This window comes from Papaver somniferum, unplaced genomic scaffold (genome assembly GCF_003573695.1).
Source record: "Papaver somniferum cultivar HN1 unplaced genomic scaffold, ASM357369v1 unplaced-scaffold_3, whole genome shotgun sequence".
In the NCBI taxonomy this organism is placed as follows: domain Eukaryota; kingdom Viridiplantae; phylum Streptophyta; class Magnoliopsida; order Ranunculales; family Papaveraceae; genus Papaver; species Papaver somniferum.
In genome coordinates, this window is record NW_020641039.1 from 2,466,149 (window position 1) to 2,480,019 (window position 13,871).

The 13,871-nt window shown below is 35.9% G+C and overlaps 1 protein-coding gene and 1 long non-coding RNA gene across 2 annotated transcripts; one reads left to right on the forward strand and one right to left on the reverse strand.

Annotated features, from left to right (window-relative positions):
* Positions 1-11,135: 11,135 nt before the first annotated feature.
* Positions 11,136-12,371, forward strand: LOC113341543. Its single transcript, XR_003355983.1, has 3 exons — positions 11,136-11,270; positions 11,838-11,859; positions 12,073-12,371. It is a non-coding gene; the product is annotated as an uncharacterized LOC113341543 (long non-coding RNA).
* Positions 12,372-12,711: 340 nt separating this feature from the next.
* On the reverse strand, positions 12,712-13,314 carry LOC113341584. The gene has a single exon (XM_026586406.1). It carries the CDS (start codon positions 13,312-13,314, stop codon positions 12,712-12,714), a length of 603 nt encoding a protein of 200 aa, XP_026442191.1.
* Between the last annotated feature and the right edge of the window lie 557 nt (positions 13,315-13,871).

Below are 13,871 nucleotides of genomic sequence, written 5' to 3' on the forward strand. Positions count from 1 at the left end.
CTTTCACATTTTGTCTTTGTTTTTCTTTTAACTTCTCCTTCCCCCATACTGCTTTACATCTACTTCGTTACATCTCTTCGCGCTGGTGTGGTCTCCTGAGATCTCTCCGATACCAAATGACATGGAGAATCAAATTCGTCTGTGATAAGTTGACGCGACTCCCATTACCCCATGAATCCAAGGCCTCCCAATGGTGGAATTGTATGGTGACTCTACATCCACTACACAAAAAGTGACTACCGTCTCCAAGGTTCCTGCGGGAATGATCAAAGTAATCTCGCCCTTTGGTCTTGACGCGACACTGTTGAATCCGTAGATTGTATATGTGGAAGGGATCAGGTATGAGTCGTTATATCCCATATCTATGAACGCGTGGTAGAATAATATATCAACCGAACTCCCGGTATCCACTAGGATTTTTTTTATCGTCCATGGTCGCCCCTTCTCGTCTTCGCCTTCTTCCCATTTAGAGTGCGGTTGCATAGTCTTGGTGACTACTAATGGGTCAGAGTGCAGTCCTACTCCTGCTGGTATGTCATCTGTCGTGAAGGAAATTGGTTGTTTCTGCCATTCTTCGAGCGCACGACTCTTGGTTACCAGGTGTATCTTTTCGCCATTGCGATCCCTTTTGTAAAACGACTTAAAACATTATCACGGAAGTTGTTGATGTCTTTGGTAGAGTGGATGATTGAATTTATCTGTCATGAATTTTGTCCAATTTCAATGCGATGAATGACGACTGGTTGTTGCTGTGGCGGTGCCTTGGTAATTCGCTTGCCTCCAGAAATTGGTTCAACCTTCCTTTCTCAATCAATTCCAGCAAAAACCTTCACACGTTTCTACAGCTTGCAGGGTCGTGGCGATGAAACCGATGATATGCACAGAATTCGCCACTTCTTCCCCCTCGTGGAGGTTCTTTCCCTACATTCCCTGGTAGTGGTATTTCTTCAGTTAACACGACCGCTCCCAGATTTTTACTATTGGGGTGTTTAATATGGGAAGTTTCACATCATCGAATGGTGGATAATTTGCCCTTCGCTCAAATCTTTAGTTATTATTGTACCCTGTTCTTCAGTCATTCTTGAAACTGCCTCCTTGATTATCATACCTTCTCACTGGATAATTGTACGCGTGAATCCTATCCCCATATTCTCTTCGAAACCATTCTTCATCTTTGCTTGATAAAGATACCTCTTTCGCAGTATTCTCCTTGGTCTGTTTTCCTTGTCCATTATTTGGGATATTTTCGACATTATTTGTTATTCGCGGCATGAGTGTCGCACTTCCTCCTTGCACGACTGTGATGGCCGTCAAGCTGGTGTTCATTTCTCTCTGCTTTTATTCCAATGCTATAAATTTCTCCTGATACTCTCTTTGTTCTTGCATATCAATTTCGTTTCTGAGTCGGAATATTTCCATGTACAAGAGATCAGTCGGGTACAAAGCATTGACGAAGGTGAGGATTAAATGTCGCTCTGATACTTCTCCTGCTGATTCACTACACATGGTTGCATCGCGTGGTCAGGCTTCGCAGACTTTCTCCATGCGATTTCTTCAAGTTAAACGCGTGTTCAATCCCTGCTTTGGCTCGGTTGCTGGTTATGTAATTCCCCAAGAACAGCCTTTGCAATTGCGCGAATGAGGTCACTAATCCTTCGCACAAATTATGGAACCATAATGAAGCTTCTCCAGTCAGGCTTGCCGGAAAGTATTTGCACAACACCACCTGATGCTTGGCCCATGGCATTAGCGTGAGATTATATGCTTTCATATGTTGTTCTGCATTCCGTGTCCCGTCAAAGATGCTGGAGAATGTAAGAAGAGCACATTTCGTGGGAATAGGTGCTTGTAATATCTCGCGTGAAAATGGAAATCTCTCCGCTTCCTCTGTATCTTCTGCCGCTTTAAGTTCTTCAAGTTGCTGCAGTATAGTTTGGTTCGCCTTAGTCTACTCTCTTTCCCTTTGCATGACTGCCTCTAATGCTCTTTGTTCAATCATACTTCTTTCTAAGGTCCCTCTGATTTCTCACTCCAAACGGGTTTCTGTTTTGCATCTCTGTCTTTCGTGTTCCGAGCTACTTCCCCTTCTACCATCATATCTATGCATTTCTCGTTATGCGTTCTCTTTCCTTTCTCGATTCTTTTTTTTTTTTATCTTCGTTCCTGCAACCTTCTTTCTAAGTGGCGTGTATTTTCTCTTTCGCGTTCTCTTTCGCGTACTTCTCGTTCGTACTCAACATGGTTGTTTTGTACTTCTATCTTCTCGTTGTGGTGTCCTCTCCTCCTCCTTGACGAACTCCTACTTATCTGTGTTTCTATTTCCCCGGTATGAGTTCGTGCTTGCATATTTTCATTTAGCCGGTTATTTTCTTCCATTAATAAGGCATTTTTCTCGCCAAGTTTGCTCGTTCTTCTGCCAACTCTGCGTCTCTTGATCTACTTCGCTCGATTCCTTGCCTCAGTTCTATTTCAATTCGCCTATCTTGTGCAAGGCGCTCTCTTAACTGTTGGATGGTCAGATTGTCCTCGTCACTAGGATTCTCGCCTCTCCCTTGTGTTGCCTGCACTTCGTCTTCCATAGTCTCAATATCAGTCGTATGCACAACACCCTCTTCATAGACAATTCTCTCTTCACTGTTGTTTTGTTGCGTTGGATTTTGGGTGATGGGATCGTTGTTCTGCTGACCCATTTCTATGATAAAAAGTAGGATGCAGTTGCGATTCTGTCGCTCTAATCCTCGTCTTTTTCCAGAAGCTGAAGTTTCAGCTTCGCCCCTGGTTCCTCTTCTGCTTGAAACTCTGTCGCTTCTTCGTGTGGCGATAACGTTCCCTGCTCTTGATGCGATACACACCATTTTGTTAATCAGAGGTGTTGGCGAACAATATTTCTAGCTACCGAAAGAAACTTGATAATATTTTGATTGTTGTTTTAGTTTCTTAGGGGAAATCTTACGAAAGAATCTTGTCGGAGCTTTCTTATCAGGGTTTTGAGAGGTGAATGACTCTTTGGCTAGGAATTTTCAAACAAGACGGTGGTATGTTTATCGGAACTTCATGGTGTTGATGACCTTTCAAGGATGAGGCTTCTTTTGGAAATAACAAGTTGTTCTCAGAGAATGGTGGTTCCTAGTTATTAACTAGCAGGTGAGGATAATCCTCCCCGTTTCTAGCGCCAAAATGTAGTTGTGAAAATCCCACAACTACACCTGTTGAGATGATAATAACACAAAGCCTAATTCATGGAAATCAACTCAAAGATTAATGGTATTATACACCACTTTGACACTAGTATGATCTTCTCAAGCACTTTGTTTTAAATGTATGATGTTCTTACAATGATCATAAAGACATTTGGTATACAACAATGGAGGAAGTAAAGCTAAGGTTGAGCTCTAATGGCTTCTTTCTTTTCTCTAGAAGTGTTTCTTAGCTCTTACTTGACTGGATTCTTTTTCAACCTGCCTCTCTATTTTTATCATTTGAATCCTTATATAGGCAAATACATCAGTAGAAGACAACCAAAGTTCACGTGAAAGATCTTAGTTGACCGATCTTATTTCAGTTTGTCTTATTCATCAGGCTTTTCAGAGCTGTCCCTATCTGTCGCGACATTGCTTCGTGCTTCTCCTGGTGAGTGTCGTGTTGTATGCACCGTGTGACTGCTCCTCGCGCTTATTTACTATTATCGCGTAATTACTCTTCGCCTAATTTTTCTCTTCTTCGTGCTTATGGTTGTTTTGATTCGAGCGAAGCTGTAGATTTTTTTTGTGCGATATTTCTCCCCTACACTTGGGTTTCAATACCATCTGCAAAAAGAACACGGGAATTGTAGATCATGATACCGTCCTTTATGCTGCATAACGTCAATGGTATTAAGCTTACCATGTAATAGGCACCATATCAAGAAATTTATTTTTAGAGGGTTAATCATCTTCCAGATAAAAGCATGAGGGAAACCACTCACACTAGAAGCTTCCACCTTTTAGAATATAATGATTTCACTGTGAAAACACCCGTATTTGTAGAATTTTATCATCCTGAACAAAAGGATTGTTATTAGTAAAATCAAAAGAAATTTGGTTTGTGGTCCTCCATATATTTTTTCTCTAAGTGGTAAATATTTATTCACTTATTGAACACATTTGGACGAACGAGTTTCAGGGAAAGGGGCATTCATTACTCCCGTAGTAGAAGCAAATTTGTCATTTTTTCTCGGTTAGGTTTCAGTTTGAAGTAGGATTCTACTTCCCACAACTCCATCTCTTCAGGTGCATTTCACAATATTCACCTAAAGTATACTTGTGGAAAATAGATTTTTAACCACTTCCTGGTCTTCACGAAAACCACTGGGCAGCTGTAACTATAGGTGTTTTGAGTCACAGTCGTTTTATTAAAACTAATCTCTGACACAGTAGTTTTCCTAGGGGTATTTTTGTAAAAATTTAGAGCCCTAATTAGAGTTGTAAAACGTCTGTGAGAGAAAGAAACTTCTATAATTCTCTCTCTTATCTTCATCTCATCTCTATCTTTATCTCGGTCTGCAGTATACTCCTTTGGCCGCCTTCCTTCACTTCTTCGTTTACTTCTCTCTCTCACAACTTAGTCATTCACTATGTTTCAGTAGATTTTTTTGCTCAATCATAATAATAAGTCTCTTATGAATCTGTATTAGGTTTTGCTTCCTCTTGTTCTTCAAAGAGATCCGTCAAAAATGAAACTCTCATACATATCTTGCGAGAAGAAATCTATGGTTCTTAGAAAGATTTCTCTCTGTTGTGAGGTTTGTTTTCTGTAATGGATTTGTTTAGTTTCTGTTTTTTGATTCTTAGATTTTGGTTTTTGAATGGTCTTTTGAGACTTGTTTTGGGGATTTTTAAAACCCTAGAAATTAGAATTTTTTATAACAAAATTGATGTAATTTTGGTATTTTGAGATCGATTTTGCTAGAGGAAAGTTGATTTTTTTTCTATGAAATTGATAATGATTTGGATTTTTGAAAGTTACATTTTGCAAGTGAAATTGATTCGATTTTGGATTTATGAGATTGATTTTTTTTTGGTATTTTCCTCAAGCCCTAGAAATTGGAAGATTTTTCAACTTCTTGTAGTATGTATGAAACTTTAAAACTTAAAAGTTGGAGTCTGATTTGAATGTTCTGTAATGGTGCAGGGGGGTTGTTGCAACAAACAGTTACGGATTGAGATATTTTTTGTTAAAGCCGGAGCTTCTAAGAGCAGTTGTAGATTTGGGATTTGAGCATATATCCATCTGAAGGTAATTTACTATTACTTGTACTCTTTTATGCTTTTGATTTAACAAAGTTTTATTTGGATTAGGTATTTTTGTTTTTGTATCTGCTTGTATTAAGTTTTATACAATTTCGATTCACTAGGCTAGTTTTGATTTAGTCCTGTTGGTACTTGGAGTTCAGTACATAGGTACTACGGGGGTGTTGTATTTTATTTCTTTGTAATTTTAGTTCACGTTATTGGAATTATATTCTTAGGTGTATTGTTTGATTTGCAGGTAATAACACTAGTGTTGCCCTCCTGTTTTTGGAGGCAAAAAATTTATTTGTTGCCATTTCCATTATAATTCTCCCCTCTTGGAGATAATATCTTACTCAATGAGGTTCCTCTACTCTAATTTTTCTTTTGGTTCTCAATCAGTTCAATATGAATGCATTTCTCAAGCTATTTTTGATTATGGATTTTATCTGTCAAGCAAAATCTTGGATGGGAAAAATTGTTGTCTCTGTCCTGTACAATGTAGCAAATTGAGCTGTCGTTGGACAAGTTATTGTTTTAATTTTATGTTCACACGCCGGAGTTGGCTTACCATTTCCTCTTTTTAAACTTCGCGCAATGATCTGTTTCGGCAGGTACTTTGGAGGTTAAATTTTATTCAACCAACTCATAACAAGCAAAATTTTGGGAGGACTACAATTTTTCAAAGGATAGAACCCACTTGAAAGAAATGACATCGGAGTATTGGTAATCCATTTGTAACATCTTTTAGATTGCAGTAGTTTACTAGCATACTGAATCATTGTGAGTTGTGCATATAAGCATTATGGCATAAGTGTGTTCTCTCTGGAATTTCCACAGGGCTAAGCATTCTGAATTAATTGGGTACCAACAATCGTGTCAAATCTAAATAGATATAAAGTGTGCTTTTGACGCATTTTCTTTTTCAGTTTTGAAAATTCATGTAATGGGATTGTTGACACAGGACATCAATTTGGAAAAGGATTCATTAGCATTAATGGGTCGTATAGATTTGCGAAAAGATCATGCTTCCGATCATTCCATGGGTAAGCAAATCCTTTTCCTTCCTATTTCACTTGGCTATCTTGGTTTGGGCGTCTAATATTAGATATTGTTCTTAAAGTTGTTTCATGTTGTATGTTTTCATTAGGGTCCATGATAGCGTGCAAATTCGTTGCAACGGTATTACCTGAAAGGTTAGTGTACATTATAAGAATAAGCTTGTAATGTTCGCAGCTAGTCCTTCAGCTTGTAATAACCCAAATGGTACTCATCCTTTATGGTTGTTTATTTGGATTATTAGTTTCCTGGCGTAGCGCCAGATCCGCAAAAATGGTGGAGGATCTTAACTATATGAACAAGGTATGCTTGATCTGTTACCCTTCAATTTTTTGTTCTGTAGGTTTTAGCTTTCATGAATTGCTTAAAGTGTGCTTGGTTTTACATTAATGTAACTCTAAAGTGACTTCTCTTTCATTTTTACTTTTCTTTCATAGCTTTTTCTATGAGGATCTATCACTTGTTAGTGTTCGAATGTGAACTCCATTTCCTCTTTTTAGTGTCTGTAAGTTCTTTTTCAGCTTGTCCTCTTTTATTGAAGACTAAACTATGTTGTTCAATATTATTGGGGATAAACTTAGTTTTTTGGGCAAGTACTTAAGCATACAATCTTAATCCAATTGTTAATCTTTTTGTACTATGTTTACAGTTACACATATACATTAGCAGAAGGCCTTTATTCTTTGCAAGGCTTGTAATTGTAATTTGTACCTTTAAAGGAGTTACCTTCTTATATTATTGTTTCGTAGGACTGCTCATTTGATGGTATTCTCTTGCATATGTTCAATGCCACAGCTTTGAGCAGTTTTGTATCAATTTTACAAATGAGAAACTACAACAACCTTTCATCCAGGTATCTTACCGAGAGAAGTTTGGCTTCGTCATTGATTGTATGGTTCATTCTCTTCTTTAATTTTTAACATTCAATGTATTTTTCTTTAAAATTGAGCAGGAAGAGGACACAGTTGTCAATTTTTCGACAAGTCCTCGTATTTTCCTCACAGGTTGAATTTTTTATGTACAAGTATATGTTATTGTTGTTTTGAATTCATTTTGTTTGAAATTTTTGCAGGTGGAATTAAAGTTTGATCATATAAATGGTAATAGATGCAGCTATAAACCTCTCTACGAGTGTCAACTGGCAAGTTTGCTGGGTAAGGATCTCAATTGGTTAAGTTTGTGGATTTTCTCCTAAGACTTCTATCAATTCGTTGTGTATGTTTTGGGTCATGATCTCAATTTCTTCATGAGTTATGGACCGGATATTTGTATTTCATGTTTTTTATTTAAATTATAATGAGTGGATAGTTGCACATGTAATTGTAGGTGGTGCTGGTGTCGAGTAGGTTCTTTTCTCTTTTCCTCTTTTGTGACTGTTGTTAATTGTTGCAGTCTTGATTGTTGTTTGCAGCTTAGGGATGGAGTAATGGACCTGATTTGAGCTAGTTTGTCAGAAGATGAAGTCTTAGATGGTGATGTCTATGTTTTGGAACTTTATGGTTGTAAATCTTGTAAAAGGACATAGGTCAAGGTTTTCCAACTTAGTGTTAGATTTTTTTTCAGACTTGGAACTCGCAGTATTTAGTTGAAATTGTAAACTGAATTCACTTTTCATTACATATTGAGCTTTAAAGTCGTTATCAATTTAATTTTGTGAAATTCGGTTTTGAAGTCATTAATATGATTCAGTTGAATCAGTTTTGGATTCAGCTGAATCAATATTATTTTTCTTTAATGAAATATCATCAATAAAAACTACTGTGTGTATCAGTATCTATAGATGTACTGTGAAAGACAATGATTTTTTTAAAGAAATCAACCTTTGCCAGACACAGTCGTTTCGGAAAAAACCACTCATATATTACTGCTGATGGACACAATCGTTTTTAGTTGTTTAACTTCCATTTTCCACTAGTGGTATATCGTGAAAATGAAATTTATTAAAGTTCGATTTTCTTGTTTGTGCTCATTAATAAAGTCATTATATAGGAACGCCAGTATTTGATGTAAGGAAGGTAAAGTCGTAGCAATTTTAAACAAGGCCAAATATCTTCTATTTACTTGCTATTTGGTGTTGAGATGCCAAGATTTCAGAATGTTATGGAAAATTGGTCTAATATTTTTTAGGGTAATTTGCGTTACCTCTCCCGGCGAAGATCATAATTTGTGTTACCTCCCCTACAGAAATAAAATTAGTGAAACCTTCTCCCGTTATTTTTTCCGTCCAAAACTAGTTAGCTGAGTCACCGGTTTTGTGCAGTGGATAAAAAACAAACACGTGGCATGTAGCCACCGAAAATACCCTCATCTTCTTTCCATTTCCGGGTATTAGATTTATGATAAGAGTTAGGATCAGAGATAAATAAGAGACAAGAGATTAAAGTAGTTCGGTCACTTGACCTACGTCCACTGATAAAACCCTCTAGGGGTGAATTGTATTGATCATCAGTACTACTGAGATATTTTACATGTACACAAGTGATTCCTTTTTTTAAAATAAATAGAATAATAGGATCAACATAAATCAGTAACCTAGAAAAAACTTATTGTGTTGACTAGATTAAACTTATCTAGAGATTTACTAGCAAGGTTTGTTACTGACTTGTTCTTCGCTTCCTGTGTCTCGTACACGTACAATATTCTAATACCCCCTCAAGTTGGACATGGAGATAATTGAAATGTTCAACTTGAACTGTTGTTGAAGTGTTGAAGTAGATGAATGCGAAGCAATCTTGATTATCTTCTTTTCTTCATCTATACGGTCTTCACTCTATAACTTGAACATCATCAGAGTAATTACTTGAGATGCCACAGCATTGCTGGTGTATGAAAACTTGACTTAACGTACGTTGATCGTAGCAGAAGCCTTTAACTCCACCATTCAGCATTGTCCAGATGATATGACATAGACAATGCAGGCAATAGAACTCCACAGTAGTTACTTACAAAATTTGAGAACAATAATGGATTGGATGAGCTTGATTCGAAAAACAAACATTCCCATGAGAATCGATTAAAAAGCTATTTTTAGCTTTCACAAGGAATGAAAAATTGAAATTTTATCCGAGTCCATGAAAATCAACGGACTGGACTGTTTAGGAGAAAGAAAACACGATAAAAAGAGTCCACTATACTTGTTTTCTAGATTAGCAAGAAACTTTCTGGAAAACTTGATCGTAAAGATATTAAAATGATAAGAACACAAAGATGAATTGTTCTTAAAATTGACTTTGGAGTAATACCCAAAGAAACGATGATATGTTTGATATGAAAAATCCAAAACATGGACGAAAATAAAATTACTGATGCAAGGAAATCGTAATGAACCAACAACAATGTATATTATATTGAGAGAACAACAAAAGAGATCTTTTATTCAAAAAATCGTTGATCAAAACAAATAATGGTGAGTAAAGTTGGTGAAACAAATCACAATATAGCTATATGTGATGAACAGTCAAAAATAAAACTTCCCAGAATAATAATGAGTGGTGAATAAACAGCCACTATCATATTTTAAATTAGTTTGTCATAAGTTGATGGCTTATCAAACTAACCAAAGCTCTCTACAAAGGTAACAAAACAGGAAGAAAATGAGCTTCACTTCCTTATCTTGGTTGTTAAAAATTGATTCTTAGCCAAAAAGCTTAGACGAGGATTAATAGTAACCTTCAATACGTACCATTGATGTAGGATCAAGACTGAAGCTTGATTCAAGATTAGAACTTGACAACACAGACACCAATATGCCATCATGAAGAAAATATGGCTTCGAAGTTACACCTTTTAACTGATCAACAAAGGCATTAGATAGCGAAAGCCAAAATATAAGGAGAAACTGAAGTTGGCTTGAGATAATATTTGTGTTTCAAGAGATAATATAGCCAAAGACTACGTATAGGGTTCAACTGCAATTGGAAAAAAGACCAAAAGAAATCGCACAAACTGCGACATGGAAGCAAAATATTATGGGAATATTTTCTGAAGTTTTGAGATATCCGGAAATGGAACGAGATATTCGGATTTAATTGAGTGTTCTTGACCATAAAAGAACAAAAATAGTAAATCATGATGCAACATCTTTGCTGCATAAAAAAAGATCAACTAGAAATGATTTAGGTGATTAAACACGAGCCACCACTAAACAAAGATCGGTGCTTAAAATAAATGACAAAGTTATACGAAGACACAAAATTAAAAAATAGATGCTTGAAATGCGTTCCCAAAACAGAGCATGCACGTTGTTTGCAAATCCATTAAGATCCTTTAGGACCTAAGGAAGATAAGAATGGGAAGGTAGAATCAGAAAACAAAGTTAACTATGAAGTGATTAGATATCAATAAAAATTGATAAAGAAGACCAAAAAGCTAATACCAGTTAGTTCATGAGAAGAACATTGTACTAGCATGAACAGGGTCTGAAAAGCAAATTAAGAAATAGAAAGCGGAAGCAATTGATCGATATTTGGATCTTTTCCTGCTTTGTACCATATTAGATTTATGATAAGAGTTAGGATCAGAGACAAATAAGAGACAAGAGATTAAAGTGGTTCGGTCATTTGACCTACGTCCACTGATAAAACCCTCTAGGGATGAATTGTATTGATCATCCGTACTACTTTACATGTACACAAGTGATTCCTATTTATAAAATAATAGGATCAACATAAATCAGTAACCTAGAACAAATTTATTGTGTTGACTAGATTAAACTTATCTAGAGATTTACTAGCAAGGTTTGTTACTGACTTGTTCTTTGCTTCGAGTTTCTCGTACACGTACAATATTCCAATACCGGGCGCTGTTACATCACCGCCACCAACAAAAGTATCATCTCATCTTCACTGCCCATGACTCCGTTTTCTAAATTCCAAATCAAAATTCTTAGTCTTATCAATGAACAACTTTGTATCTTCAATTTCATTAGTGGCTCACGAAAATCAGGTAAGGTGATAACTGATACTTGATCAAAGAAAGCAAAATGGAATTGTACAAACTAAATAGTTTATGTGTTATGCGAATTTTACATGGTGAAATCAGTTGATTTTAGGAAGTATTTTTTTGAATTGAATCAAAATCAGTTTATTGGACGAACTGTAATTTTATTTCTTCTAATCTTTTTATTTTCCTAATTTTATTTATTCTGATCAAGTACTCGTTCTGGTTAGTAGTTACTAACTTTGTGATGTAAAAGCTACGAAAACCAAAGATTTATGATGGGTTATCTGAGATGCAAGATTTAGTATTAGATTTTTATCGATTCTTATAAAAATTTGACAATTTGATTCGTTCTCATTGTATGAAAAATGCATGGAGGATGTTTACAAGGTGTTTACATAAATGATACACCGAAATATTCTTCTTTAAATACAAATGATGCGAAGAAGACGACTTTACGTTACTTAATCTAGGTTCTTCATGTGGTCTAAGTTGTTCTTATACATTTTTCAGTTCTCCATTGAATTATTATTGTTACTATTCTTGTTGCTGAAATGGGTTTTATGGTTGCAGTTGATGTGGTTGCACTTCAATGGTAATTATATAATTGAATGAGACCCACTTTTGCAGTTCGATAAACAAAAGAGGTTGTTAATTTGTCTGGGTTTTCATCACCTGGGCAAGTTCATAATCTGTACTTTTTTGGGAAATTGAATTCATGGATTTTCTTCAATTTTTACTTCTTATTAAGGGTTTACCTTTAATGGGTCTTTCTAGTTGTATCTTAGTTCCACTTTTTTTGTTGCAGATCTAATGTTGATGACGTATTCGAAAACAAAAATCTGAAGATGAGACCTTAACTACTGATACAAGGTGGAAGGTGGAGAAGATAACCAGTGAGGGTACTATAGGTAGTTTGCTAAAAAAAAATATTTTTTTGCCACGTGTATTTCCTGTTGAGTCAGCTAATTAGTTTTGGACGGAAAAAGTAACGAGGGGAGATTTCACTAAGTTTATTTCTATAGAGAACGTAACGCAAATTATGATCTTTGGGAGAAGTAACGTAAATTACCCCTATTTTTTTTATCTCATCCTCATTATAAGTACGATGGCAGTTTGTTACTATAATATTTATTTCTCTATATCACTTGTTACTTTGTAACTTATTTGGGTGCTATAAATTTTGTGTAGTCTTTAATTTTTTTGATTAATAAACTTCTTTGTTGATCAAAATAAAATAACATATAAATAATCAATATATCATGTTACAAAATTTGGAAACTAGTTATTAAAAGTTCCTTGACTTTCTCTTAAATTCTAAATTGTGAAATTTATATGCTTCCGCTACTTTAAGTGCGGTATTAGAGCCAGGGCTTGAGAGGTTTCCATGGATCTCGTCTACTCTAGTGAATTAATGAAGTTGACTTCTGACCAACAGTTCTTGATTTCACCTTGATGAATCTTCTGAGGCACTTCTATTTTTCTCCGACCTTAATTGAGCATAAAATCTTTCGATAAATTCTTCGGCATCTTCATCCAGTTGACACTCCTCTTCATCAACAACATGATCTTTTAACGTAAATGGAGAATCCGTAATCCGAAACTGTCTCACAGTTGGAGTACGGCCAAAGCCGAACCCAGGTAAATGAGGTGAAAGTATAGTTGAGCCGCCATTTTCCGTCATTACTTCGTTATTTAACATCTCTAACAGTTTTTGCACAGCATTAACTGTGGTCATTTCTTCTTGTGAAAGTGAAAATTTACTGTTTTTCTGCTTACTGTTGTTGTTGCTCACGTAGACAGCTGGGCAGTTTACATGTCGAGGGACTTTGTAGGAGGAAACTTGTGAAGCTTGGTTAATGTTTTGATGATGGGACATCATGCTTTCTATAACTTTAGTTGCGACTTTTCCACGTTTAGATATGATGTTTTGAAGATGAATCATGAAGAATTTGTTGTTTTTGGAAATTCCTTTCCTTATCATGAAAAGAACTATTTTCACTATGCTCCATACTCTTTTCGCTACTGTGGTGCTTGGTTTTGACTCCATTATAGTCTATGATTTTGCTCTTTAGACAAAAAAGTGAAGAAGATATAGAGCTAGATAGATTAGTTTTTTTTCTTAGAGAGTGATATGAATATTGGAGATGGGAAGGGATGGAATAAGGTATTTAAAGGAGAACGAGAATGGAAAAGTGAGATATTTCAAGTGGAGGATTTATTAATGTTTCTATTGTGTAATGGTTTTAGTTGGGTTAGTACTAGTGCTTTCTTTTTACCCACCAATTATATTATGGGATTTTTTTTTTTTTGGCAAACGAACTAACCTTTCAGATTAACCCCACAACTTCTTGTATGGTTGAGACTTGCGAGTCAGGCATGGAGTGTGCCACAACATTGAGTTTTAGTTTTCCTGTACCCATCTGAGACTCTGACTATAAAAGCGACCCCCGGCGTTATAAATTCGGAGAATAAAACAGAACAATACAGCTCTGTTATAGGATGTACTTCTTCCAAGTCTATCATAACGTGTCAAGAAATTAAAAAGTTCTATACGGGCGAACTGCACAGAATAAAAATACCCTAACCACATAACATGTTTCCCTA

What these genes read in the sequence shown, in the direction of transcription:
- LOC113341584 (XM_026586406.1), bottom strand. Translation starts at nt 13,314, where the DNA reads ATGGAGTCAAAACCAAGCACCACAGTAGCGAAAAGAGTATGGAGCATA.